The sequence below is a fragment of the Diabrotica undecimpunctata genome, chromosome 7 (assembly GCF_040954645.1).
Source record: "Diabrotica undecimpunctata isolate CICGRU chromosome 7, icDiaUnde3, whole genome shotgun sequence".
Lineage (NCBI taxonomy): Eukaryota > Metazoa > Arthropoda > Insecta > Coleoptera > Chrysomelidae > Diabrotica > Diabrotica undecimpunctata.
The window spans coordinates 14,093,286-14,118,731 of NC_092809.1; the positions used below are offsets into that span (position 1 = coordinate 14,093,286).

Below are 25,446 nucleotides of genomic sequence, written 5' to 3' on the forward strand. Positions count from 1 at the left end.
TGGTCATTTGAAATTACACGTTTGAATTACAATATACTGAGTTTAGATCAATATAACAAAAACTTTCTAACTGTTGTGCTTGAGAGGTAAAATATAATATAACCGATTACAAATATCCTAAATACATTAAGCAAATTAGCCTAATGATCATTAGGAATGCCGATTGTAATTTAATTATGTTTGATAAAAAGTTTAGAAATGGTTGAAAACCGTACATAAACAAATTAAAATGTTTCCCACAATTATTTTATTTTTAGTACAAGTATTTCCATTTGAAAATAAAAAGTTAAATATATTTATCAAAATCCTACATTTATCGCAGACGTCTCAAAAGCGGTACACTTTAACAGACATATGGTCAATCTAACCACCACTATTTAAATTGAGAAAATGTTCTAGTTTACTCCGAAGTATTTTTTAACAAAAATTAAAAATGATATTTTAGTACTTTGTATATTTACTTTGAATATTAATACTAGAAAGTCGGGCTTAGCATACCTACCTAGAAAGCCCGAAGGGATCATTTTGGCCCCAAGTTCCTAAATCAATAAAAACCAAGTTTAGAATTAACTATTTATTTGGGAATAAACAAAAAATAAAAATAAACAGTTTTAAGAAATTATATAAACTCTTGACGATAGAATTTGATTTAATTTTTTAGTTTCATTTTAAACATTTGGAACACCATACAGTTTGCAGTTTTTGGCATTTGCCACACATTGCCTTGTTACAGCCGTGGCACTCATTGGAAGTATGATTTCCTTTACAAAACATTTTTAACTGACATTTTTTTTTTGGCTAGTAACAGTGCTGGTGGTTGGTAAATCCGGTGGTGCTGGGTATAGTACCATATTTCGGGAGGCAAGGTATGGAGCCCGCAATTCTTCACACAGCTGAAGAATAAACTTACGACGACTGATTTTACTTCCAGTAACTTCTTTATAAATAATCCATGCATTTATTGCTCCTAAGTCAAGAATGTTATAAAACACGTGCATTGGCCATCGTCTTGAAGCAACTTTTGTAGTATAAAGACGCGCCATTTGGTCCACTACATCAACCCCGTATTTTGTTTTATTATAAAAACTTACTGTTTGAGGAAGTTTTTTTCCATCGACAGCAACATCCACTGATTGATGTAATGAGCTCAACAAAAGCACATTTTTGTGACTCTTTCCTTGGTATGCAGTAAGTGTTATCTTTTCGTCGCTCTGGAATATATGGGTAACATATAATTCTCCATTTTTACTCTTTACGCTTAGAGGAACTTCCTTTCTGTTGCGATTCAAAGTGCCCACAAGACTTGTTGATTTTTTTTGCAATGCCTTGGCCAATTTTAACGATGTAAAGTAGTTATCTGTCGTAACATTTTTGCCCTTTCCCAGTTGATTTTCCATTAACCGCAAAACAACATGTTCACCAACACTTGTATCTTTCTTGCGTAGATAATCAGTGCCAGTATAAGGGTAACCATTTACAATATATTTTGATTCCACGCATGTCAAAAGCCAAAATTTTATGCCAAACTTATCCGGCTTATTTGATATGTACTGTGTGAACGGGCACCTGGCGTTAGAAGGCAGTAGTTGTTCGTCCACAGTAAGGCTTATTCCCGGTTTGTAACATGCACCACTATTTTCTATAATCCATTCCAAACCGCAGAGGCTAGAGCAAATTTGTCGGTTTTCAATCGTTCAGATCTCGTTTGCTTTATATCAAATCTGAGATATTTTATAATATCCTCGAATCTGTCTCGTGGCATAGCTTGCTTAAAAAACTAAGGACCCCATACTGTTGACCACAAGCTGTTGGTTGGGAAATTTTTGGCGCCGTAGACTCCTCTTGCGTACATAATAGCAAGGGCAGCCTCCAGTTCTTCCAAAGTTATAGTCCATGTGTCATTTTTCAAACATCGATGTGCTTCTGCAATAGTGCATTCTTTTATATGACGTAACATGCTGTTGATTATTAGATGCCAAGCACTTACCACACAATTGTTCCTCACGTTCCTTTTTGCATACGACGTAGGACCTGATTCCTCTCGATAAATGTTGTGCTGAGCGTCCTGAGCGTCCTGTAATGAGCAAACATTCAATGAATATGAAGATACTAAAAATCATAATCTTACCAGAATCAATAACTTTCCACGTTGTTCCGTCTTTCGATTGTTCGGTGTCTCCGATTGAAATAGTTTTTCCTTGTTGACCTCTTTTTCTCTTGTGACTTGGCTTAGATGCACTTGGATTCACGATAAAATTAGCTGACTCGTGCTGTTGAGTTGTAGAAGCAGTGTTTACATAAACTGGTGAGTCTTGTACAATAAAACTTTCTAACTAGCATCAGAGTCACTTGAATCATTATTTTGTGGTGTTACGTATTGTTCATCGTCTGACGCATTATTTTCTGCAAATTCAGATTCACCTCCCGAAACATCTTGTGTTTTCCGTATTTCTTCAAGAAGTTCAAGCTCTGATAGTCCACGACGAGACGTCTTTACAGTCGTCTTGAATTTTCACAATTGAACGAATGTTTCAATATTCTAGAAACGAGAGTCAGCAGAACCTAATAAACCGCTCAATAAACAAAATACTTTCAAGGAACAAACAGTATGTAACAAAATACCTTCTAGGAATAAACGTACATAAACATAATTTTATCTATCCTACAGAAAGTTAAAAGAAATCGTCAAATTTCCGAGAAAATGATAATAATTAATACAGGGCCAGTTTGGCCCCTTCAGACTTCTATGGTAGGTTTGTTAGAAAATCCATTTAATAAATTTAGTAAACAATATTTTTTTGCGTTAAATAAGACTTTGTATCAAAATATTAAAAGTCATAAAATATGAAATTATTATTGTGTCAAATAAAAGAACTACAATAACTTCAAATCGCAACAGGGGCCAAATTGGCCCCTCCGACTTTCTAGTGTTAATTATCCTTAGTACGGTAGTATTTGTTTCAGAAAAAAATTATTAAACAAGTAGGTGAAAGAAATTTACGTTAAATAATATTATGCAAGAATACTATTTATTAAAAAAAAATGTAACAAAATATGCAAAACTATGAACAACGGGTTAATGACACACATATATATATATATATATATATATATATATATATATATATATATATTAATTTTATACCTAAAATTTAGCAAAGTGTTAAACATTATGAAGAACACCGTGCTTTTTACTACAACCAAAGGTTTTCTGTGAATTTCGTTAATCGTTTAGAGCTTTAAGTTGGTTGAATGTACTTATCTATAAGACTGCGTTTTTTATACGCCCAAAAAATATTGTATGCCTTTTTCCCACCAGTTGTTTGGTGGTTTGACTCATAGATAAGAAGGTTGGGTTAGGTTAGGTTAGGTTATGGTTTGATCTGTAACACCACTAAGTAAAAGTAACTTTTTCCACTTGTGTGTGATGTAAATTTGCTAAACACGTAATGCTTAATTCCATCTTTTTTTATTTCAGAGCACCACCTACTTTTTGGGAAGCAGCGGCGGACGCAATCATCCTTCAAAAGACAATAAAATCAATGGGTTTTCGAGATATGGGTGCGGATAATAAACATTTTAACCAACCTGATATATACGATACTAATGATTTTATTATCGAATCTAGAAAAGAAGTCGTTACAGATTAATTATTATTGTTTACTATAAAATATATATTATTCATCAGGTTTTCATCGATATTTTTGTTACTCACAATTTTTAGGCTTAAGTGGAAAATTTTTAACTTTTTTATATACAATCGCACCTTTTTCTGTTAATGTAAAAGATTGATGAAAATCTGACGTTGTGACATATTTAAAAAATTATCGAACGTTGTACCTAATGGAAAAATATTTTCTATCCTAGTTAGTTTTTGAAGACTGCAATTTTGATCAACAAAATTTTAGTAGTTGTATTGTTTTTGAATGTTAATCTTAGTTGAATTACTTTGAACCTAGTGTAACAAACAGTTACACTGTTCGAAACTGGAATTATGTATCGATGGATTAAAGAACTAATTTCCCGAGCAGCGGAATTGACTAATAAGCGTTTTAATATTCACTCATTGAATATTTAGACATATTGGTTATCCCTTCCTAAATATAACTCTTCATGTTATTGATGCAATGCTAGTGAGTATTATTTTATTTTATTTCAATAGCTGTCTTTGAATTGTAAGAAAAATTTTGGAACTGTTTTATATTAGTTCATTTGTCAGAGATTTGACCTTTAAAAATCATACGAACAAGCTGAATTTTGCTTAGAATGTCAATTTTGGGACTCAAGAAAGTTTACTACTTTTACTCCAAGGCTTCCTCCTAAAACCACCCTCATAGTGGGGAAAAAAATGCTTATTAGCACTTTTTGTGTAAAAAGAATCGTTCTCTCAGGAACAACGCTTGAAGTGACCAGTGATTTTTAATGTCCGGTATGCGCGACAAATCAATTTAAAAAAAAATTGTATCAACTCGACGGTAAAAATTCGATATCTTTTGATAAGATTGTCCTATCGACAAAAATCAAAATGCATTTTAAAGGTGAAAAGTGCAGCTTTCTTGTATGATTTTTGTATATTGTTGCAAATGAAGTCAGTTTCTATAAAGATGTTAAATAAATATTAAATAGACATATAGCGATTTTTACTATTTTTTACGATTCTCATGAGATCAATAAAATGTATCACTTCCATTGACCGGTCACTATTGAATTTTTATTATTAAAGCCCGTCTTCAAAACATGTGTGTAAAGGGGTAGAGAAGCGGAATACACGATGCCGTATCCTGTTAGCATCACTCAGCCTCTCCTACTCAATTCCTATCTTCACCTACAAGTGGGTACAAACCGGTAACCTGAGCAACCCCACTGGAGATTGAGTAACCAACCCCAGTGGAAATTGGGGTCAGGGCTGACGAAGAAGGAAGCCTTGGTCCTCCGATGACTAGGGGGTTGAGCGAAGGGCTAACAACCCTTCCCTGTAAAACTCAATTGTTGCGAATACAATAGCTAATGAAAAATGGACATAATTATGGATTTAAAATTTGGAACCTGAAATGTGCGAACCCTCTTAAAGTCAGGAGGCATGATGAGTATGGCAGAACAAATTAAAAAAAAAAAACGGGGTTAAAATATTGACACTACAGGAAATCAGATGGAAGCGCCAGGGAGAAATTCGTAAAAATAAGTTCTCACTATACTACTCCGGAAATGAAATAAGACAAGGTAAAACAAGAGTAGGTTTTATAGTAACCAATAGACTGCGAAAAACCATGAAAAACCATTATCGCATTTACACCATTATCAGACAGAATTTGCACAATAAGACTCAAAGGTAAACTGCATAACGTGACAATGGTTGATGTATATGCACCGACGGAAGAGGCTAATAAAGACGAGGTTGAAAGATTCTATGGAGAACTTCAGCAAGTAGGTGATAAAATCAAAAGACACAGTTGGTTAAGCTAGGCTTAACCAACTTCAAAGAAACGCAAGAAATAAGAGAGAAATTTATAACAGCGACGAGAAAAGAGAATACAAGCGACTAGAATATGCAGAAGAAAAAAAAGAGAGGCTTTGAAAAACAAGTACAAGAAATCCTAGAACATAAAAACAGACACGAGAGCAGAAATTCTATAAAAGAATAAAGAAAGGACACAGTCATTTAGACCAAAATTGACAATATGCAAAGACAAGGATAGAGAACTACTAACAGAGAAACAAAAAATTATAATGAGATGGAAAGAATACTTTGAGGAAAACCTAAACGCAGACAATGGAAATAATCAAAACGAGAAAATATATTTTACAGCGGAGCAGCACATTGAAAATCCGAGTTATGAAGAGGTAGTTCAAATAATAAAGAAACTAAAAAACAGTAAAGCGCCAGGAACGGTCTGAGTTTCGGCAGACTTGTTGAAATATGGAGGACAAGAACTCTGAGGAAGAATCCATTACCTGATAAAGTTGGTATGGACCAAGGAGCAAATACCAGAAGAATGGGCAGTTACTGGCAAAGAGGGAATGCCAGAATTACAGACCAATTACATTGCTAAATGTAATATACAAAATCCTTTCTCACATTAGATACACTAGATTGTCAGAATACTCAGAATACTGTCGAAATTATAATTGGTGATTATCAAAATGGATTCAGACCAAATAGAGCCACTACAGACAACACAAGCATACTTAGAACAATACGAGGGAAAGCTTATGAATACGACATAGAACTATATAATATGTATATAGATTTTAAACAAGCTTTTGATAGAGTGAAAAGCCACAAAATGCTGGAAGACCTCCGAAATCTAGGTAAACCAAAAAAATACATCAGCCTCATAAAAATGACGTTGCAGGGTTTAAAAGTTAGAGTAGATAGAGAACTGTCTCCCCTGTTTTGACATCAACATGGGGGTGAGACAGGTAGAAGCACTTTCAACCATTATGTTTAACCTAGTTCTTGAAACAGTCATCAGAAAAACCAATGTAACCGGTCGTATAAATACCAAAACAGTACAAATTACTGCATATGCAGACGATGTCGCCATTATTAGTAGAAGCAAGTCACGACTAATGGAAACGTTCAAGGAAATTGATCCTGAAGCACAAAAAAGGGGGCTTAAAATAAACGAAACAAAAACTAAATATATGACTATCAAAAGAACACCTGAGAATAAAAATAATATATCAATAGACAACTATACTATTGAACGTGTGGATGCTTTCAGATATCTGGGCACAGAAATCAATCAGAAGAATTCCGTAAGCAGCGAAATTAATGCACGTGTATTTCTAGTAAAAATCGTACATACTATGCTAATAAAAGATTATGACATCGAAATTATTAGACAAAAGAATTAAAATGACTATCTGCAGAACTTTGATTAGACCTGTAGTAACCTATGGTTGTGAAACCTGGGTAATGACGAAAAAAGAAAAAGCCCAACTCAGGACATTCGAGAGAAAGATACTAAGAAAAGTATATGGCCCGGTGCAAGAGAAAGACGGCACATGGAGAATCGAGAGAAACGACGAGGTTAATGAACTGAATGAAGGGTATGACATCGTAAAATTTGGGAAAAGTCTAAGACTGTCTTGACTGAGACATGTTCAGCGACAAGAAGACACGAAAATGACGAAGAAGATGTTACAGTGGAAGCCGGTAGGAAGGCGGAAAAAGGAAGGCTCAGGACGAGATGTTTGGATTACGTGGAAGACTACCTAAAAACCATATATATAAGACAATGGAGGAGAAGGGTCCAAGAGAGATCTGAATGAAAGGACATAGCCAGACAGTCAAAGACCCATCCAGGGTTATGATGCCAAAAGTAGAAGAATTTATAAAATTACTAAATATTGTTGCTAAGTTTGCAACGTTTCTTTTTCTGTAAAAAAGAAATTATCAAGACATTTTAAAAATAAACACGCAAAAAATAAAGTCAACTATACGAATTTTTAGCATTGCTCCCGGATATTCTATTTAGACATAAATCTTACAATCATCCTCGTAATTTTGAAAAAGTTAATTCAGATATAATAATTTTTCTTATACATCGTTAACCTTTAAGTATACGTATTCATCAAATAATAATATCCTATTCATTAACAATATTCAAAAATTTGGACAAAAAAAAATAAGTTTCAATACGTCCGAAAATACTGAATCTTGTTTTACTTGCCAAAAATTCTACACGTTTTCGTTCTAGGCGTCAAAAAATTTAAAACATCAAACGCGTATTCAAAACTTCGGTTGGCATCGGCTATAAACGCTTGTAATCGTGACTCCGCATTGGCAGTCCCGAGACGCAAGTATGCAAGATGCAAGTAACAACAGAGTTGCCAGACTGGGATATTTCCCCCCATTTTTGGGGTAATTTCAAAGGGTCTGGGGGAATTTTTATAAGCCAAAATGGATGGGGGAAAAATTGTGGCGGATTTTAGGATATCATCATTAATTAACTTTGCGAATGTAGATAGAACACTGACTAGAAAAGGCTATTTCCTACATAAATAAATAATATACATATCTGGTTTTTCCAGTAGATACCTTTAAGGCATCAAAAAAAATGTACTTATCTAAATATTTTACAAAAATATAGGCCTTTAATTTTGAAATATAGGTCATTTAGAAGGCTAAAAACTTTGGAAATTATTGAGGTAATAAAAGAACAAATGGGATTCAGAGCCTAGTCGTCCAAATTCTACACATAATCAATGGCATCCGATTTTCTAATTTTGTTTTTTGAATTTAATTTTAATTTTTAAATATAAGTGGCATCACTGGTAACATCAGTTTTTATTAATCGTGAAGTAAAATTATTCTCATTTTTTTAGTATGAAAAATTATTCTAATTCATTGTTTTAGTATAAATAGTATAAAAAATTATAGTAGTCTGTTCCAGTCTACTATAATTTTAAGTTTGGGGGATTTGAGCTTAAATTTGGGGGAATTTCAGTTTCTAAGTGGTGGATTTAGAAAATCGCATCTGGCAACTCTGAGTAACAAACGCCAAACGCTACTTGCAAAGACGCAAGTGTGCATCGAGCCACACCCAACTTTTGAGTTTAACCCACCTTTTTCTGTTGCATTATATTTACTTATCTTATAATTGAAAAGCTTGTTTTGTTGTAGGTATTTATTTGTTGCTACTTGGAAAATATTATTGTCTATCTTTAATTTATATAATATTTTTCTATTAGGTACTAAAAACCAAATTACCTATAAATCATCTATAAAAAATTGTATATTTTTATAATTAGTTAATGTTTGTGAATATTTTATGTTAAAATTAAAATATTGTCTTTAAAAAGTTTATAAGAGATATCATATTATAAATTTTTAGTAAAATAAATATAAGATTTTGATTGTATTATTTGGTAATTGATTTCCAGAAAAAGACTGTTTTTCCTTACTTTTTAAATGTAAGAAAAGGAAATTTCTTGTCCCGAGTTAGGGAATAGAAGAAGATATATACAATTCAAATGCGTGAAGAATAATATAAACTGTAAGTTTAAATATTCACAATATATTAGATGGTTTAACCATACGCATTTTGAACTGGATTTTCATATGCTCCGTTTACTGTAAACTGGTCAAAGTTTGAGATTAGTAAAAAACAAAGTCTTATTTTTTGCAAAGAGAAAGATATTCGTTTCTGACATTCTGTAAAACTAGTTAATCAGATTATCATTCAATATTCAATGTTAAACAGAGCGTACCTTCAAAGAGCAAATCTTATTCCTTAGCAGCTTCCCAGCAGAATTATTCTGTTAAAGAACAAACTATAATATTTAGTGCTATAAATAATGCCTGTAAGCACAAATATTGAGGAAGTAGAGATAAGAAATTAAAGAGAGGAAGATTTACAAAGAACTTATTGAAACAGTAAAAAGGTTGAAATCAGGATAATCACCAGGACCAGATGAAATCAACAATGAAAATGAAGGAGAAGAACTGATGCACCGGATTGATGCTGTCAATTAGCTGTTGGTTTACCAAAAGATGTGTATTTAATATTACGAGCTTACTAACTACCATGTACTTTGTTTTGTTCGTATTAAGATCCAGCCTATATTCTCGACTTATATCTAATATGAGCCACTTTATTGCTTGTAAACCATCTAGGCTATCTGCAAAAACTAGACAAAAAAAGAGTCAATGACACTTGTTCTTCACATTTTTTATATATTCTGTTAGGTATCACTTTCGAAAATGTTTTAAGTAAGTGGCTCATTAGGCTAATTATTCTGTAGTCTTCGCATGTTTTTGCATTAAATTTTTTTGGTACAGTTAAGAAGGTCGACTTTAAGCAGCTTTGGAGAATAGTTCCAGATATATATATTTTGTTAAATATAGTCGTTATCCATTGTATTACTTGTTCGTCCATAAGTTTCAGAAATTCTGTATGTAAATTTGTCGGGCCCTATAGCTTTACCATTTTTAGTTTTTCTAATAGGTGCCGTGACTTCTTCAATGGTAATCGGAGGTCCTGTTTGGCATTCTATGTCTTCAATGACAATCTGCCTTTCATCTCCAAATGTTACTTCCATATATTTCTTTCAAGTATTTAGTCTCTAGTAGTGGATTACCTTGGTTGTCTGGCAAACATCCAACTTTTCTAGGCTTGTAGAAATCATTCTACTAAACAGCAAATACAAAATATTGACAAGCATATTGAGATATCCACCTTTTATATTTGACATCCTGAAAGGTGAGTGCTAATGGAGAAGATATTTAATAATTCTTAAGTATTTAAATCATCTTTGACTAAAAAGTAATTTTGAAGAAGGAAAAACGTATCTGGCAATTGTTGAGGAAAAGGCTGTAAAGAAGCTTGCTGGAGATGCACTAAGATGCAAAAGTCAGGAAAATCTTGAAACTATGATTTGGGAAATGGAGTATCATAAAAACGCATTGTACAAATTAGAGGCTACCAAGAAACCTCAAGTTATTGAAAAAATTATTGGTATAAAGAAAATTGTAGGAAAGAGATTTGTTTTGGTCAAGAAACGTAAGGCATCCTATCCTACCCAAGACAAAATTAAGGCCAGGCCAGCTAGGACATTATCAGCACAAGAGATCTATTAGAAATACAATCAATCCTGCAACAGCTCTCATCCTGTTAGCTCGTTTTCACGAAGGAAAAATATCCCTTAAACAACTGCACTCTGGTATACTTATAATAACTGGACTTTTTGGAGTTAATGCTTGTTCATTGAGGCGTATTAGCCAACGGCATGTATTGGAGCTGCCAGGAAACCTTAATGATGAATATTTTGCAAGAAAAAGGCAGAAGAGGTCCAAGAAAGAAGAAGGTGATATTTTTCAATCCAAAAAAGTAAGTTACAAAGTAAGTGAAGATAGGAAAGCTATCTTCACTTAGCCAAAAAAGATATCCGTTTTTGGCTTAGTGAAGTAGACCAAAAAGACAGAAGACCAAAAGAAAGTAAATACAGAAGTTCTGCCTGTAATCAAGAAGCACTCAAACCGCAAAGTACTTTTAGCTTATTTATCAGTCACGTGGTGAATCAGATTATTACAGTACCCTCACAGATTAAAGTTGATTGAATTGAAGGAGACTATAAATTGTTTGGTCATTTGACTTTGTAAATACGAAGCTTGTCAAGATAACAAACATCTTGAAAAATAAAATAGAAAGAACAAAGCAATGGACGGAGCTGTAAACGAGCGGTGCAGACAATGGAGCTTAATCGCCAATCGAACGAAATCACACAACTTGTGAAGGAAGAGTCAGAGAACAAGAAACAAAGAAAAGGCGGAGTGATCAGAACGCAGTGGGTACGAGGGAGGATCTCTTTATCATACAAGTGCTATTTCAAAGATATAAAGATGTGAATTGCGATATCTATGCATGCTTCATTGATTACCATAAAGAATTATTAGCAATCTTTACTGGAATCAAACATCGTCTATCTATCCGTAAAGAGGCAGGAGAATCCGATGATATTAAAATCAAACGTGGAGTCCGACAGAGATGTATACTATCACCCTTGCTGTTTAACATATACTCTAGGAAAATCTTTTAAGAAGCAGCAGAAGATGTTAAAGCCGGAATTCAATAAACATTAAGAAAACAAAATGAATGATGATCTCTAAGAATTAACAGCAAATTGAAAGAATCAGTGTGAATGGTCAACCAATAGAAAGAGTAAAAACATACATCTACCTTGGTACGAACGTCAGTGAAAATTGGGACAATTCCCAAGAAATAAAATCTAGAATAGAGAAAGCAAGACCTGCATTTCAAAAATGGCAAGGTTATTCAAATGCCATGATTTATTAGTACCCATAAAAATCAGGTTACTACGATGTTGTATCTTTCTATACTGTTGTACGGAGTTGACTCGTGGACTCTCACAGACGCTACCTGCAAGAAAATTGAGGCTTTCTAAATATGGCTTTTTGGTCGACTCTTGAAGATATTCTATACCGACCACGTTACTATTACGTTTTATAAAGAATGCAAAAAGGAAAAAGAGTTTTTTACCAAAATAAAAACAGCCAAAATTGAATACCGATCACATCATAAGGAACAGCGAAAGATATGGGTTGCTGCAATTAATGCTTCAAGTAAAAGTAAAAGGAAACCGGGAATGAGAAAGGCGAAAAATTTCCTGGTTAAAAAATCTGCGTACGTGGTTCAATACAACAACCCAATATTGACGTTAAGTTGATTATTAGGGACAAGCCAAAGTAGGACAAATAAATTATCTTCTGAGACTTAAGTAAATTTCGAAGCATCCTTGATAATGATTTTGGTCCACTCCATTACTAGAGGTTTGCCATCACTATATCAAAATGTTCTCTATTCTACGCAAATTTTAGTAGTTGTTGAACGTTAACGTTTACGTCCACTTTGAGCTACTTCCAATATAAGCGTGTACATAAAGTGACGTGGACATCTCTACATCATATATTATATATATTCAGGGATTCTACAGTATTCACTGCCTTCCCTCGCTCAACTGTTTCCATCTCTCTCTCCAAACATCTCTACATCAACAGACCCAAAATCAGATAGATCACGTACTGATTGATTTATGACATGGGTCAAATATACTATAAACTGCAGAAGTTATAGATGCGCTAATATTTACTCAGATCACTATCTCATAGCTGGGAATCGGAAGTTTCCAATTCTTTGGGTTCCATTCCTTCAATTCCAATGAGTATATCCGACTCAAGAAAACAGAGGGACAGTTAACTTCATGTGGATTTCATCCCACATAAGTATTTCCAATAATGAAGATTTAAAACACAGAATCAATCTCGAAGTATGTAACAGACGATTTAAAACTTTCTATAAAGCAAAAAGTATTGAAAGCCGGGCATAACAAATAGCAAACCTTAACATTTTCTTTAAATAAAAAAAAGGAAAAGAAAAGAATTTCTACGTTTTTATTTAATAATTCTACAGAGTTTAATAAAGTACAGATAGGTATAAACAAACTAAACAAATACTTTTTTCACATTTCCAATAGCAGCTTCAACCTCTACTTCAACTAATGAGTTTAATGGAAGGGCTCCTACAGCAAAACCTGTTCTAGCTGGAGGACCGTTTTTAAAATCTGTAAAAAACATAATAAATTGTAGCTTTATAAAATAAAGCATCACATAATCGTTAAATTCCGTTAATTATAAAAGAAGTAAACAATTTATCTTCGTGATTAAATAGAAATTGATTAGATGTTTAAACGTCAAAATTAGAAACGGAAAGGGAACTTATACTTTTTAACTCTACATTGTTATTCTACATTACATTATCTCAACTCATCTCCATGAACACAAAATGGTCTCAATAGCCAGTTCTATAACAATTTTCTAGATCAAGAAAATTATTATAAGTATCTTAATTTTGCCTTTCGTTACTATCGAGACATTCAGTTAAATCTGGTGCCGTCTCGCAATCCGTTTTCCCTTTAGTATATTTACCATTCATTTTTATCCCATAGCTCTCAGGTAAGAGGCCATACCCACACGAGCCATGCTTTGCTCTCAAGTCCATACGTCCATACGAAAAAAAAAACATGTCCATCCCTTTATTTAGATTGCATAAACATACAAATAGTCACCAATCTTTACTATAACCAAAGAGCTACAATTTAAATTGAAGAAAGATCAACAGAAGAAATAAACGTAAAACAAGAGAAGAATAGAAACAAGCAAAGAATATGGCCTAATAGTAAACATAAACAAAACTAAATTTATGGTTATATCGAAAAAAACGTTAATAATATTAACCTCCAAGCAATGAGCAGATTGACAGAAGGATTCCACGATGGAAATTACAATAAAAATTGAAAAAACCAGAAACGCCTTTATGAATATGAAAAAAATACTAGAGAGTCGAGACTTGAACTTAGAATTAAAAATACGTCTAAAGTAGAAACCCTCAATTCAGAAGAGTGATTTCATAGTTTAAACGCCGAATATCCTCAAATTTAAATGTACACAGCGGCCCTCGAAAACTGCCTGTTTTCTCGATTGCAATTTGCGTGTCCTCATAAGAAATTACAGAATATATAAAGTAGTATATTTATTTGTTCTTTTCTATAGAAAAACTGACCAGGAGTTGTCGTACAGTGTAGCCAATTCTTGTTCACAAGTAGTAATTATGGTCATACAAAACCTGTATTCTTCCACGCAGCGATTATTACCGTCATAAAAATACCAAAAAACATGATTTTTCAATAGTAAAAATTAAGCACAAAATTGTATTAAAAATAAATTTTATTTATATGTTCCGTTTCGGTACATATTTAAATTTATAAAATAAAAATCGATATTTTAAAACAATATTTTTCAATCGTTTGGCAACTTTGGAATTAGCGACGGAACTCCGTTTCGATTCAGATCCACAGAAACCCGTTTATAGTTTTTGTCGAGCGAGTGCCCATCAACAATAGTTAATTTACATGGGCGTTTCTGAGGGTAGGGCATGTGTTGCATTTTGTGAATATATTTTATGCGATAAGTTTGTGTTATTGATAAAACCTGTTATTGATAATACGAGTGTTATAGTTTGTCGTTTTATAGTAAATTTTTAGTTATATTCTGTGATTATTTGGTTTGAGTTTTATTGGAGTTGGACGAAAAACCGAGTTGTTCCAAGAGAAGACAGCAAAATTCTAATGTTGATTCCAAAAATGAAATGACGCAAAAGAGACGGAAAATGTTAACGTCCGAAGAGAAGGTAATAATACGAAACGTTTATGAAGGAATTGTCGTCAGAAAAATGGAATTAAATGTTAGCCAAGCGGTCGACATTTGTAGCAGTTTAACAAAAGTATCCGTTAGTTGTATTTATCGTGTACTTAAAAATACATCGGAAAATGCAAGAAAAAGGTAAAACTAGAGGTAGGAAAAGCATTGTTTTGGATGACGAGATAAGGAATATTATACGTCGAAAAATGCATTCATTTTATTTTCGGAGTGAAATTCCAACATTGAAAAATATTTCTCAAGAGCTCGAAAACGATGACTCCTTACCCAAGATATCTCGTAGAGTCTAACCAGGACCATGCGTGAAATAAACTTTCGATATGTAAAACTCAACAGAAAAAGTATGCTATTAGAAAAAAATAAAATTATTGTGTGGAAAAGAAAATAGAAGAAGAAGAAATACGCAAAATTCGCAGCACTGGACGCAAAATATGTTATTTGGATAAAACCTGGATTAACGAAGGTTGGAAAAGGTCATACAGTTGGAAAAGTTTGGCAAGATTTAAATGTCAAAAGTAAACGCGAAGCATTTATAGAAGGCTGATATACAGGATTAAAAGCTCCATCAGGAAAGGGACGGCGTTTAATCGTCACCCATATAGGAAGTGATACAGGGTTTCTTGATGATGATTTTCTTCAATTTGAGTCGAAAAAAACAGGTGATTATGAAAGAAATTCAAAGGGAGGATTCAAGAATGGCTTACAGAAAGGGGATTGCATACGAAGAATCAATGCTCAAAATTTAGCTACTTGACATTGCACGGTTAAGGAAAAGTGAATATCTTAAATATGCTGTAGATGAAACTGAAAAAGATTATGGTGTCAAAGTTCTGCGTCTACCATCTTATCATTGCGAACTTAATCCCATTGAACTTATCTGGGAGCAAGTGAAAAGAGAAGTAGCACGCAATAACAAAACGTTCAAATTAAACGAAATTAAGAAACTTTTGATTCAAGCAATCCTCCATGTAACTCCAGAGAAATAGGCTAAATGTATAGGCCACATAATTAAAGAAGAACATCGTATGTGGGAACTTGACACTCATATCAAAGTTTTACTAGAGCCAATTATAATTACACCGGGTGGTGAAGACAATGACAGCGATAGCAGCACTGCATCTTCAGATTTAGACAGCGAATAATATTTTCTAATAGTTTAGTAGGCATCAGCATAAAAAAACCAAAAACAAAAAAAACGACAAGAACATAGTAAGTGTGTGTAGTGTTTGTGTTTAAATACATCAAACATTATTTTTATTTTGTTTTTATAGAATTTTACTTTGTTTTATAGGATTTTATTTTGTTTTGTTTTATACTGTTTAAGTGTTTTGTTCATTTTATTTAATAAGAAAATATGGCTCTTGGCGAACACCCATTTAAAAAAAGTATCGCGCCACAAGACATACCTCTGGGGTGGTGTGGAAACTGTATTAAAATTTGTTTTAAAAAAATTTCATTGTGTAACTCTTTAAGGACGGGTCACGTCAAAAGACGTTTTAGCGTAACTTCCGCGACAGCCTGGTGGCATCAGTAAGCTTTCTGCAAAATTACTTGTTTTTTATAGCTTTTTGTTTGTGGCATTTTGTATTCTGTATTGTTAGGAGACTGTATGGAATAAGCCACAAAATATTTATTTATAGGTTTAATTTACTGATTTTTCGATCTCTATATAAAGACATCGTTTTCAAATATACAAGTGATAGTATGTGATATTTATTTTTCTATGGCTTTTTGCTTGCAGTTCTGTATATTTAGAAATAATGTTGGGAATAAGTAACAATATATTTAATTGAAATGTTTTAATTTACTGACGTTTCGATCTCTATATAAAGAGATCGTTTTCAAATATACAAATGATAGCAATATTTATTTTTCTGTGGCTTTTTGCTCGTGACATTCCGTATTTTTAGGGAGAATGTTGGAAATAAGCCACAATACATCTATTTACATGTTTATTTTACTGACGTTTCGATCTCTAGAACAGAGACCGTTTTTAAAGTTAAGAAAAAAAAAAGAAAATAATATAAGAATATATAAATATATAATAATAAACAAATAAAATAAATATAACTATAATTTATATCTTTGAAAACGGTCTTTGGATATAGAGATGGAAACTTTAGTAAAAACCTGCATATAAATATATTGTGGCCTATTTTGAACAATAATATTTAAACAATATAATATAATTAACGTTTAAATAAAAGTGAGTGTACGCCACTGGATTTTCATACGTCTTTCCCCACTTCTACGCCTTCAAACGATGACTCACTCTCCCAAATAGTGAAATTAGAGTTTAGTAAAATTTTATATTCGTTGTATCCTTCTCTATGGTGTGAAGTCGTGAACAATGAATAAGTATTTCTGCACCAAAATAGAAACATTCTAACTATGAACTTTTTAATATTGAATATTGAAAACAGCCTGGACTGATATAATATCAAATGCAGACGTACTCAGAAGAAAAGGAGTTACTGCTGACCATCAAAAAGTACAATACAAAACTACAACATTTTCCACATTTCCACAATATTCTCCATATTCTACAATATTTGATATAAATCAATTCTGAAGGCAATTAAAGTAAGCAGGTGGTTAAAAATGTGGAAAAAAATTGATTATTATTATTATTATACTTTAGAATGCATACGGTTCGTGACAATTAGAGAAATATGCAAAGTAATTAATTTATAAAAATATTATACCCTATAAAATTCATTAGAAGCGTAGAAACTACCAAGTAAGGTATATCTCCTTGACCTAAATAATAAAAATGAGTATGCTATTGTATATTTTTTCTTTCAAAAACACGTGTGTCTTACAGGTGTTACGATTAATTACAGCTCATGATAAAAATAATTTTTTTACACGGAAATAGAATCAGGTTATTCTTAAATATAAGTAGGTTACACTTATGAAATTACAAGTATCTCCGATTGCTTTTTTTAATCAAAAAAAAAAATCAAACATACCAATAGGTTATTATCATCACAGTACTTATTAATTAGTTCTAAGACAAATCCTATAGTCGAAAGAGTAAGTTGAAAATCAAGTAAGTAAAAAAGTCAATAAAAAATGCTAATGATGGATGTGTATTCCACTACACACAGAAAGACGAAAAGAGATATGTTGTTCTTGACAAATTTTGATTTTTTTAATACCGACTTTTATTTAAAAACAATTTCAAATTATTTTTAGTATTAATTGGATCCAAATGATAATACGAAAATAAAATTTCGATCTTCTAAATTGGAAAGTCTTGGATTGGAAAAACTAATAAATAGAGAAAAACTTTTTATGTTGCGTACTTCTATGCCATATTTTTTGTTTATATTTATGTCTTTCCTAGTTGTTGTTTTAAGCATATTTTGTTCTTCTCCTTTTTATTCCTTTTTATAAGCATATATTCTGCATGTTCATTGGCGGATTAATAACTCTATGGAAGGTTGTCATTCCATCTTTTGCACGGTCGTCTGATACTTCTTCTGCCGATTGGACTTATCTCTTGCTATTTTGACGATACGGGTCTCCTCCATTCTGCTTATGTAGTTATTCCATTCTTATTTCTATTTTATGTCCATTCATTTATACACTACGTTATATTTTCTTCCAATATATTCACTTCTCTTTCGATCTCTCTAATCTTCTCTAATTACTGTTTTGTAGATTCTCAGCTTAGACTCACGATTCAGTAACTTACTTTTCATTAAGTCTTTGTATGCATAAAAGCACTTATTACCGCTAAGAATCCGTGCTTGTATTTCTTGACTGATGTTGTTGTTGTCATTTATTATTGAGCCTAGGTAGGGAAAACTGGAGGCATATTTGTAGGTATGATTGTCTACCTTCAGATTCTCATGTTCATTCGATTTTGTGCACTCCATATATTTTGTTTTGCTTTCATTTATATATAGACAAAACGTAGCAGCTTCTCGTTTCAGTTCTATAACTTTTTACCCTTAATACCCTTTTGTTGCTGCTTATTATGGCAACATCATCCGCATATGCGCATATTTGCATAGATCTTGTATTAATACAGCCGTTTATATCCAGTTTTCTAACAACAGCTTCTAAAGTTAGATTAAAAAGTGTTGTTGATAAGGCATCCCCTTGTCTAACTCCATTTTCAATATCAAAGGCCTGCGTCATATCTCCATCTATTCTCACCATAGTTTGGAACCCTCCAGAGTCATTCGTATAAGTTTAACCAACTTATTGGGTATCCCTAACATAGATAGTTGCTTTAACATCTTTTGTCGATCTACTCCATCAAACGCCTGTTTGAAATCGATATACAAGTTGTAAATAGGTATGTTATATTCAACACATTTTTCATGTATACCTCTTAACATATGTATTTGGTCTATAGTTGACCTCTTTGGTCTGAAGCCACATTGGTATTCACCAATAATCTCCTCCGAAAACGATTCCAGGCGGCTATATATAATTCCTGATAATATCTTGTAGATGACATTTAAAACTGTTATGCCCCTATAATTTTTGCAGAGTCGTTTGTCTCCCCCTTTGTACATAGGAAGTATGATTCCCACTTTCCAATCTTCTGGGATGACTTCTAGTGTCCATATGCGGTCGATTAGTTTATGGATACGCCTCCATAGCGCATGTCCACCATTCTTTATCAGTTCTGCAGTTATTCCATCTGTGCCAGGTGCTTTGTTATTTTTTAGATGTTTTATGACGTTTATCGTTTCTTCCAATGTTGGTTGCTCAACTAGTTGTTCTGCTGTGTGGTGAATTATCTCTTCATCTTCATTTTGTTCTTTTTCTGGGTTTAACAGCTCTTGAAAATGCCCCTTCCACCTTTTCATTATTTCCTCTTTCTCGCTGATAATTGCCCCATTTTTGTCCTTGCAAACTGTTGATCTTGTTATGTATCCTTGGGTGCATTGCTTGATTTCCTTGTAAAATTGTCTAGCCTCTTTTCTGTTATTATAATCTGTAATTTGTTGTATTTTTCTATTCAACATTTCTCTCTTTTTGCTTCTGCATATTTTCTTTGCATCTTTTCTGAGTTCTTCATATGCCTTTCTATTCGATCGGGAATCCCTTTGTAGACATTTCTGTCTAGCTATATTTTTGCTATTTATTACTTGTTGGCAATCTTGGTCAAACCATTCCTCGTTTCTTTGGCTTGAGGTTTCACCTAATGTTTCCTTTGCCATATTTGTTACATGTCGTTTTGATGATATTCCATTCTTCTTCAATGTTGTTTTGTTCTCCTCTTTCATTTAATATTACTTTTATTTTCTGCTGGTACTCATTCTTCTTTTTAGGATTTTTAAACATATATGTATTCCATTTTCTTTGTTTGGCGCCTTTCTCTTTTCTTACCATTGATATTCTTTGTTTTATCTTCGATATAACCAAGAAATGGTCCGAATCGCAATTTGCGCCTCTATATGTTCTAACATCTGTTACGGAGGTTGCCCACCGCTTAGATATTAATATGTGATCAATTTGATTAAATTTATTAGTACCAGGTATCATTCAGGTTCCTTTATGAATATTTTTATGAGGAAAACACGTACTAACAACTCTTAGTTTGTTTGCCATTGCCAACTGTGCCACTCTCATACCGTTGTTGCTGGTAATATCATGTAAACTATGTTTTCGATAGTTTTTATAATATTTAGGAGAACTTCTCTATTATACAGAAGATGGATTACATCTTTGAGTCTTATTCTGTCAAACGCTTTCTTTAGGTAATCAGTTACAAAAATGTTGGTCTATTATACTCTAGTGATTTCTCAGTAATATGCTTTATAACGAATATTGCATCTGTACACGATCTTTCAATACGAAAACCCTGTTGTTCATCTGCTAAACCTATCCTCTGATTTATAGCACTTGTAAAATTTTAGTTGTAAGTTTTAGCGTAGTATTTAACCAGTTTATACCTCTGTAGTTTTTTGGCTGTTTTTTATCTCCTTTTTTGAATAGTAGAATTAGTTCGCTCGTTCTCCAATCTTCGGGTATTTTATTGTGTTTTATAATTTTATTAATTAATGTTGTTAATTGTTCTGTCATTGCTGCTGCACAATATTTCAGTAAATCGTTTGGTATCCCGTCTTTACCTGCTGCTTTTCTATTCTTTGGGTTTCCAAGTATTTCCGAACTTCCTGTACATTTATATTAAGGTCTTTATTTGTGATAATTTCATGGTGTTTCTTACTCGGCATAGAGCGTTTTTAGGTAGTCAATCCACGTATCCTTTTCTGTGTGTTTTGGTTCTATTAGTTCCTTTATCTCCGTTTTTTGAGCTCTTATAAAGCACCATATTTTCTTTTGCAGACCGTAAAAATCATGTTCCATTTCTTTCGAAAAGCGTTCCCATTGATCATTTTTTATTTTTCTTACAAGTGCGTGTGTTTCGTTTCTAATTGTCTTGCAATTACGGTATGCCTCTTGTGTTTTGGTTGACATGTATTTCAGGTAAGCTATTTTCTTTTCTTTACATTTTTCCTTCACTTCTGTACAAAACCATGTAGTTCTTAGCCTTGGGAACGATTTAATTTTATTTATATTTCTTCCACCAAGAATTTCCTTAGCCGAGGCTAAGATATCAGACTTAATTTTTGTGCAGCTTTCTTCAACTCCATCACTTTCTGTGATATATATGTCTTTGCTTTTTTCTGCTATTTTGTTCTTAGAACATCCAATGTTATAATTTTAAAATATACCAAAGTTTAATATTATTAAAAAATTAATCAGTTCATAACTTACACTTTTTGTAAACTTCGTTAAAGCCTGGATAATCTTTAAGGTCAGCCAGATATACCACAACCTTTAACACATTATCTAAACTGGAACCTCCAGCTTTGAGAACATGCCTAATATTCTCCATAGCTTGAGTTGCTTGAGCAGTTATGCCTCCTTCAACGACTTTATTTGTATCTCTCCTGATTCCATGACATCCTGACATGTAAAGGACATTATTAAAGGCTACAGCATGACTGAAATAAAAATAAGAACGGTTTTAATTATTATTAAGAGTTTATTAAACTAGATTCATCACCTTTCGCGGTACCTAAAGACGGGTCCACATATGCGAACTGTTCGCGAACCGTTTGTGAACGCTATATTCGTTCATTTGTACGACGGGACGAACCGCTTGCGAGCTGTTCGTTCGTTGCTCGTCAGGAACCGCGGCCTGTCGGTTTTTGGGACGAACACAAAGAATGTTCGCAGTTAAATTTGGATGGTGTTCGAGACTATAAATTGTTTCTGCTAAGTGTGCGATGAGATCATTCGGTTAAACAAAATTGTCGAACGAGCGCGGCTTATTCAAAAGTAACGAGAGAAATTAATAACAGATAATGTAAACAAAATACCGAAATGTTTAGAATAACGAAGTAAAATAATTCTCGGTTTGTTATTAGATACTTAGGGTATTGGATAGTCTGAACATAAACATATTTTCAACGAACTCTTCGCGAACAGCTCACGAGCAGTTCGCAAAAAGTTCGGCTCGCATATGTGTACCCACCTTAACGTTAGAAGAGAAACGATTATGTATGTGTGTGTATTAAAATATATTCAAACATGAAACATTCACGAGAAATATCTTAAATACTTTGGAATAAATATGTCAAGAGAAATTTTCAAAAAGTGTCACTTAAACTAAAAAAGGATTTAAAAAAATGGAAAATAATTAAGAAGAATAATTCTAGTCTCTTGAAAATATCAACAATATCAAGATAATATATTATCTTGATGCATATAGAAACGGAAAAATAAATTACAAACAATTTGTCAATATATTGAAGAAAATTGAGAGCAGTGAAGAAGTAAGAGAATATATTAATCATAGCGATGGCTTAACTTGCAAATCGGCTAACTCCATTTTTTACCGAAATACAGGTTTTGGCGTTGTCGACTGCTGCTAGTTGTCGCTCACATTATGTTTAATAAAATATCTCCCTAGCTTTTAAAATTACGGAGAAAACGGCGAACACATAAAACGGTCAACTCCTAACACTAGCATAACAAAACCGAAACGTGGCTAACTCCAAGAGATTATGACTGATTATGACTTATGAGATTATGGCGCGTCTCGAGAATAATTCGTCTGTTTTCTTGAAATCTGTTACTGATTTACTATCTGATTATCTGTTACTACAATTCTAGCTTGATTGACAAATATTTCAGTGATGATAGCGACTGCATGAATGCACAACTTGTACCTTATTCTGAGCACTCTGATTCTAACAGTTAAGAAGAACCAACGAGAATTAAGAGAAGAAAAAGGTGTCAGGTAAATAAAGCTACATGGAAAGATCAAATGAACAAGCTTCACAGGGAAAATGGGCAACAGTATACTGGGCGTAAAAAAATTGAAGGGAAATGGGAAAGTACACAAAAAAAAACGAGTTCTTAAACCTCGATGCAAATGTAGGACAACTGATAAAAGTGCTTTAAAATGTAGCGAAGTTTCAGAAGAAGAAACGAAAACTATATTTGAAATGTTTTGGAGGATGACTTGGGGGGAAAAAAAAGTTTTCGTGAATGGTCTTCTACAAGAGGTACCCACAAAACAGCCAAGAGACATAAAAGACCCATTATTAACAAAAAGAAAAAGCAGAATGGTATTTAACTTAAACTTGACTAACGAATGCCGCGTGAGAGTTTGTCAACCGATGTTTTAAAACACTTTGTGTCTTACCAAAATGACTATCTGGAACTGAAAAAAAAGGCAAAGAGAATATTTCCTACAAAACAAATCAACACACAACAAAAACTTCCTACGAAGTATAAGTGAAATCACTTAAAGAGTTTTTGAACAATATTCCAAAAATGGAATCCCATTATTGCCGCAAAAGTTCGCCCTAGCTTTATTTGTTGCCAGAGTGGAGATCAAAAAAAGCCTTGTACAAAAAAAGATAAATGCGAAAAGTGCCTCTCTCACAAACTCGGAAATATACCTGACATAGAACACAATAAGCACATAGAAAGAAAGAATGAAGCTAGACTTGAAAAAGTACAGGATAAAAATACAAAAGAATTCGTATTCACAATGGACACGCAAGCTGTGTTATTGGCACCTAAATCTAATGTGTCATATCTATATTATAAAACTAAGATATGCACGCACAATTTCTGTATATTTAATATAAAAAATAAAGACGGATTTTGTTATCTCTAGAACGAGACCGAAGGTGGGTTATCCTCTGACAATTACGCTACCATAATTGTCAAGTTTATTACGGAGGAACTTTTGCCGGGTATTCACAGAGAACCTGGACAGGATACTAAAATTATATTGTACAGCGATGGATGTACAGCGCAAAATAGAAACGTAATATTGGCAAATGCATTACTAAACGTGGCAACATTAAACAATGTCACAATTCAGCAAAAGTATTTACAGGTAGGCCATACCCACATGGAAGCGGACTCAAATGCATGCCACCATAGAGAGGAAACTGAAAAACAAAATAATTTATGTACCAGCTGAATATCCAGAAGTTTGTATTGGAGCTCGCAAACATCCTAAACCTTACAACGTATCTTACCTAACCCATGAATTTTTTAAATCTTTCGCAAGTTTACAGTTTTATAAGTCAATAAGACCAGGAAAAGCCATAGGAGATGCCAAGGTACTTTTAATGTTAATTTTGTTTGGTCTTCTACAGACACAGAAGACAAAAACATTATTAATGTTTTGTTTTTTAGGTCACAGATATTCGTGCCCTACAATATAAACAAGTGAACCTGTACTTTATGTTATGGTTTACAGATGAATAGCAGTTACTGCCACAGCGATTTGATAAAAAGGTCTCAGTTAAACCTATTGAAAGCTTACCGAATCTTCATGAAAATCGGCTTAAAGTAAGTATTATAGTCGTATATTCAAAGACTTACAACAACTAAAAATTACCTTGCCGGTGGACTACAGGGACTACTACTACAATTCGCCACATGAAGACTGATAAATAAAATACTCTATGGTATAATAAAAAGAAAATACTTGATTATAAAACAAAAATAAACAAACGTATACTTATAGATTGATTTCATTTTTCTAAAGAGGTTCCATAATACGATGCAGAGAAAAGTGGGCAACTCCCGAATATTTACTATTTTCTTTTAATTACAAAGAGGGTAACTCCAAAAATTTAAATAATTGCTATTTAATCAAAATATTTTTTTATGCTTTTTAGTAACTTCAAAGTGCAGAATAAATAGGCAACAAATAGATTTTTGGAATTTTGATATTGTAAGTATTAATTTTTTTAAGAAGTTTTTTTGTGTTCCTGTAAAGTTTAAAAAAACGGAGTTAGCCGCTGTGCAAGTTAAGCCATCGATAGGTATATTTGATATAAGTGGGCAAAATATGTTAAGGCAGAGGAAAAGGGAATAAAAATCTTAAGCATAGAATCTGGGACTAAACATCGAACAGATAACTTAGAATATGACTTGTTAAAAATTGTTGATGATGATGTTAGTGATAACAGTGTTAAGAATATCACAAACAAGTACATAAAAGACGAATATTTTTTATTGAATATGGAACATATTTTAAATGACCTTAATAAAATAAAAATTACCTTAAAAATGGCATCGGAGCTGGAGCTTCTTGAGATTCAATTATTTTGATTTCTAAGTTGGCCATTGTGATTCGAAAGATGTTCAAGCAATGAAAAATCTTTCAATATATGTCAATTATTGTTCTTCAGAAAAGCTTT

The 25,446-nt window shown here is 32.9% G+C and overlaps 2 protein-coding genes and 1 pseudogene across 2 annotated transcripts in view; 2 read left to right on the forward strand and 1 right to left on the reverse strand.

The window, feature by feature from the left end:
- The window catches only part of LOC140446278 (uncharacterized), a 167,067-nt gene extending 163,458 nt beyond the window's left edge, over nucleotides 1–3,609 (forward strand). Inside the window, exon 14 of the mRNA XM_072538816.1 lies at nucleotides 3,479–3,609. The gene's annotated coding sequence lies outside the window, so the exon portion shown is untranslated. The remainder of the gene's footprint in view (nucleotides 1–3,478) is intronic.
- Nucleotides 3,610–5,349: 1,740 nt separating this feature from the next.
- Nucleotides 5,350–11,099, forward strand: LOC140446279 (large ribosomal subunit protein eL6-like; annotated as a pseudogene).
- A 1,803-nt stretch (nucleotides 11,100–12,902) lies between these two features.
- Nucleotides 12,903–25,446, reverse strand: LOC140446188 (rutC family protein UK114-like). The gene is made up of 3 exons (XM_072538725.1): nucleotides 25,309–25,446; nucleotides 21,485–21,714; nucleotides 12,903–13,086 (listed from the first exon to the last, which is right to left on the reverse strand). Exons 1-3 carry the CDS (start codon nucleotides 25,371–25,373, stop codon nucleotides 12,968–12,970), a joined length of 414 nt encoding a protein of 137 aa, XP_072394826.1. The 5' UTR covers nucleotides 25,374–25,446; the 3' UTR covers nucleotides 12,903–12,967.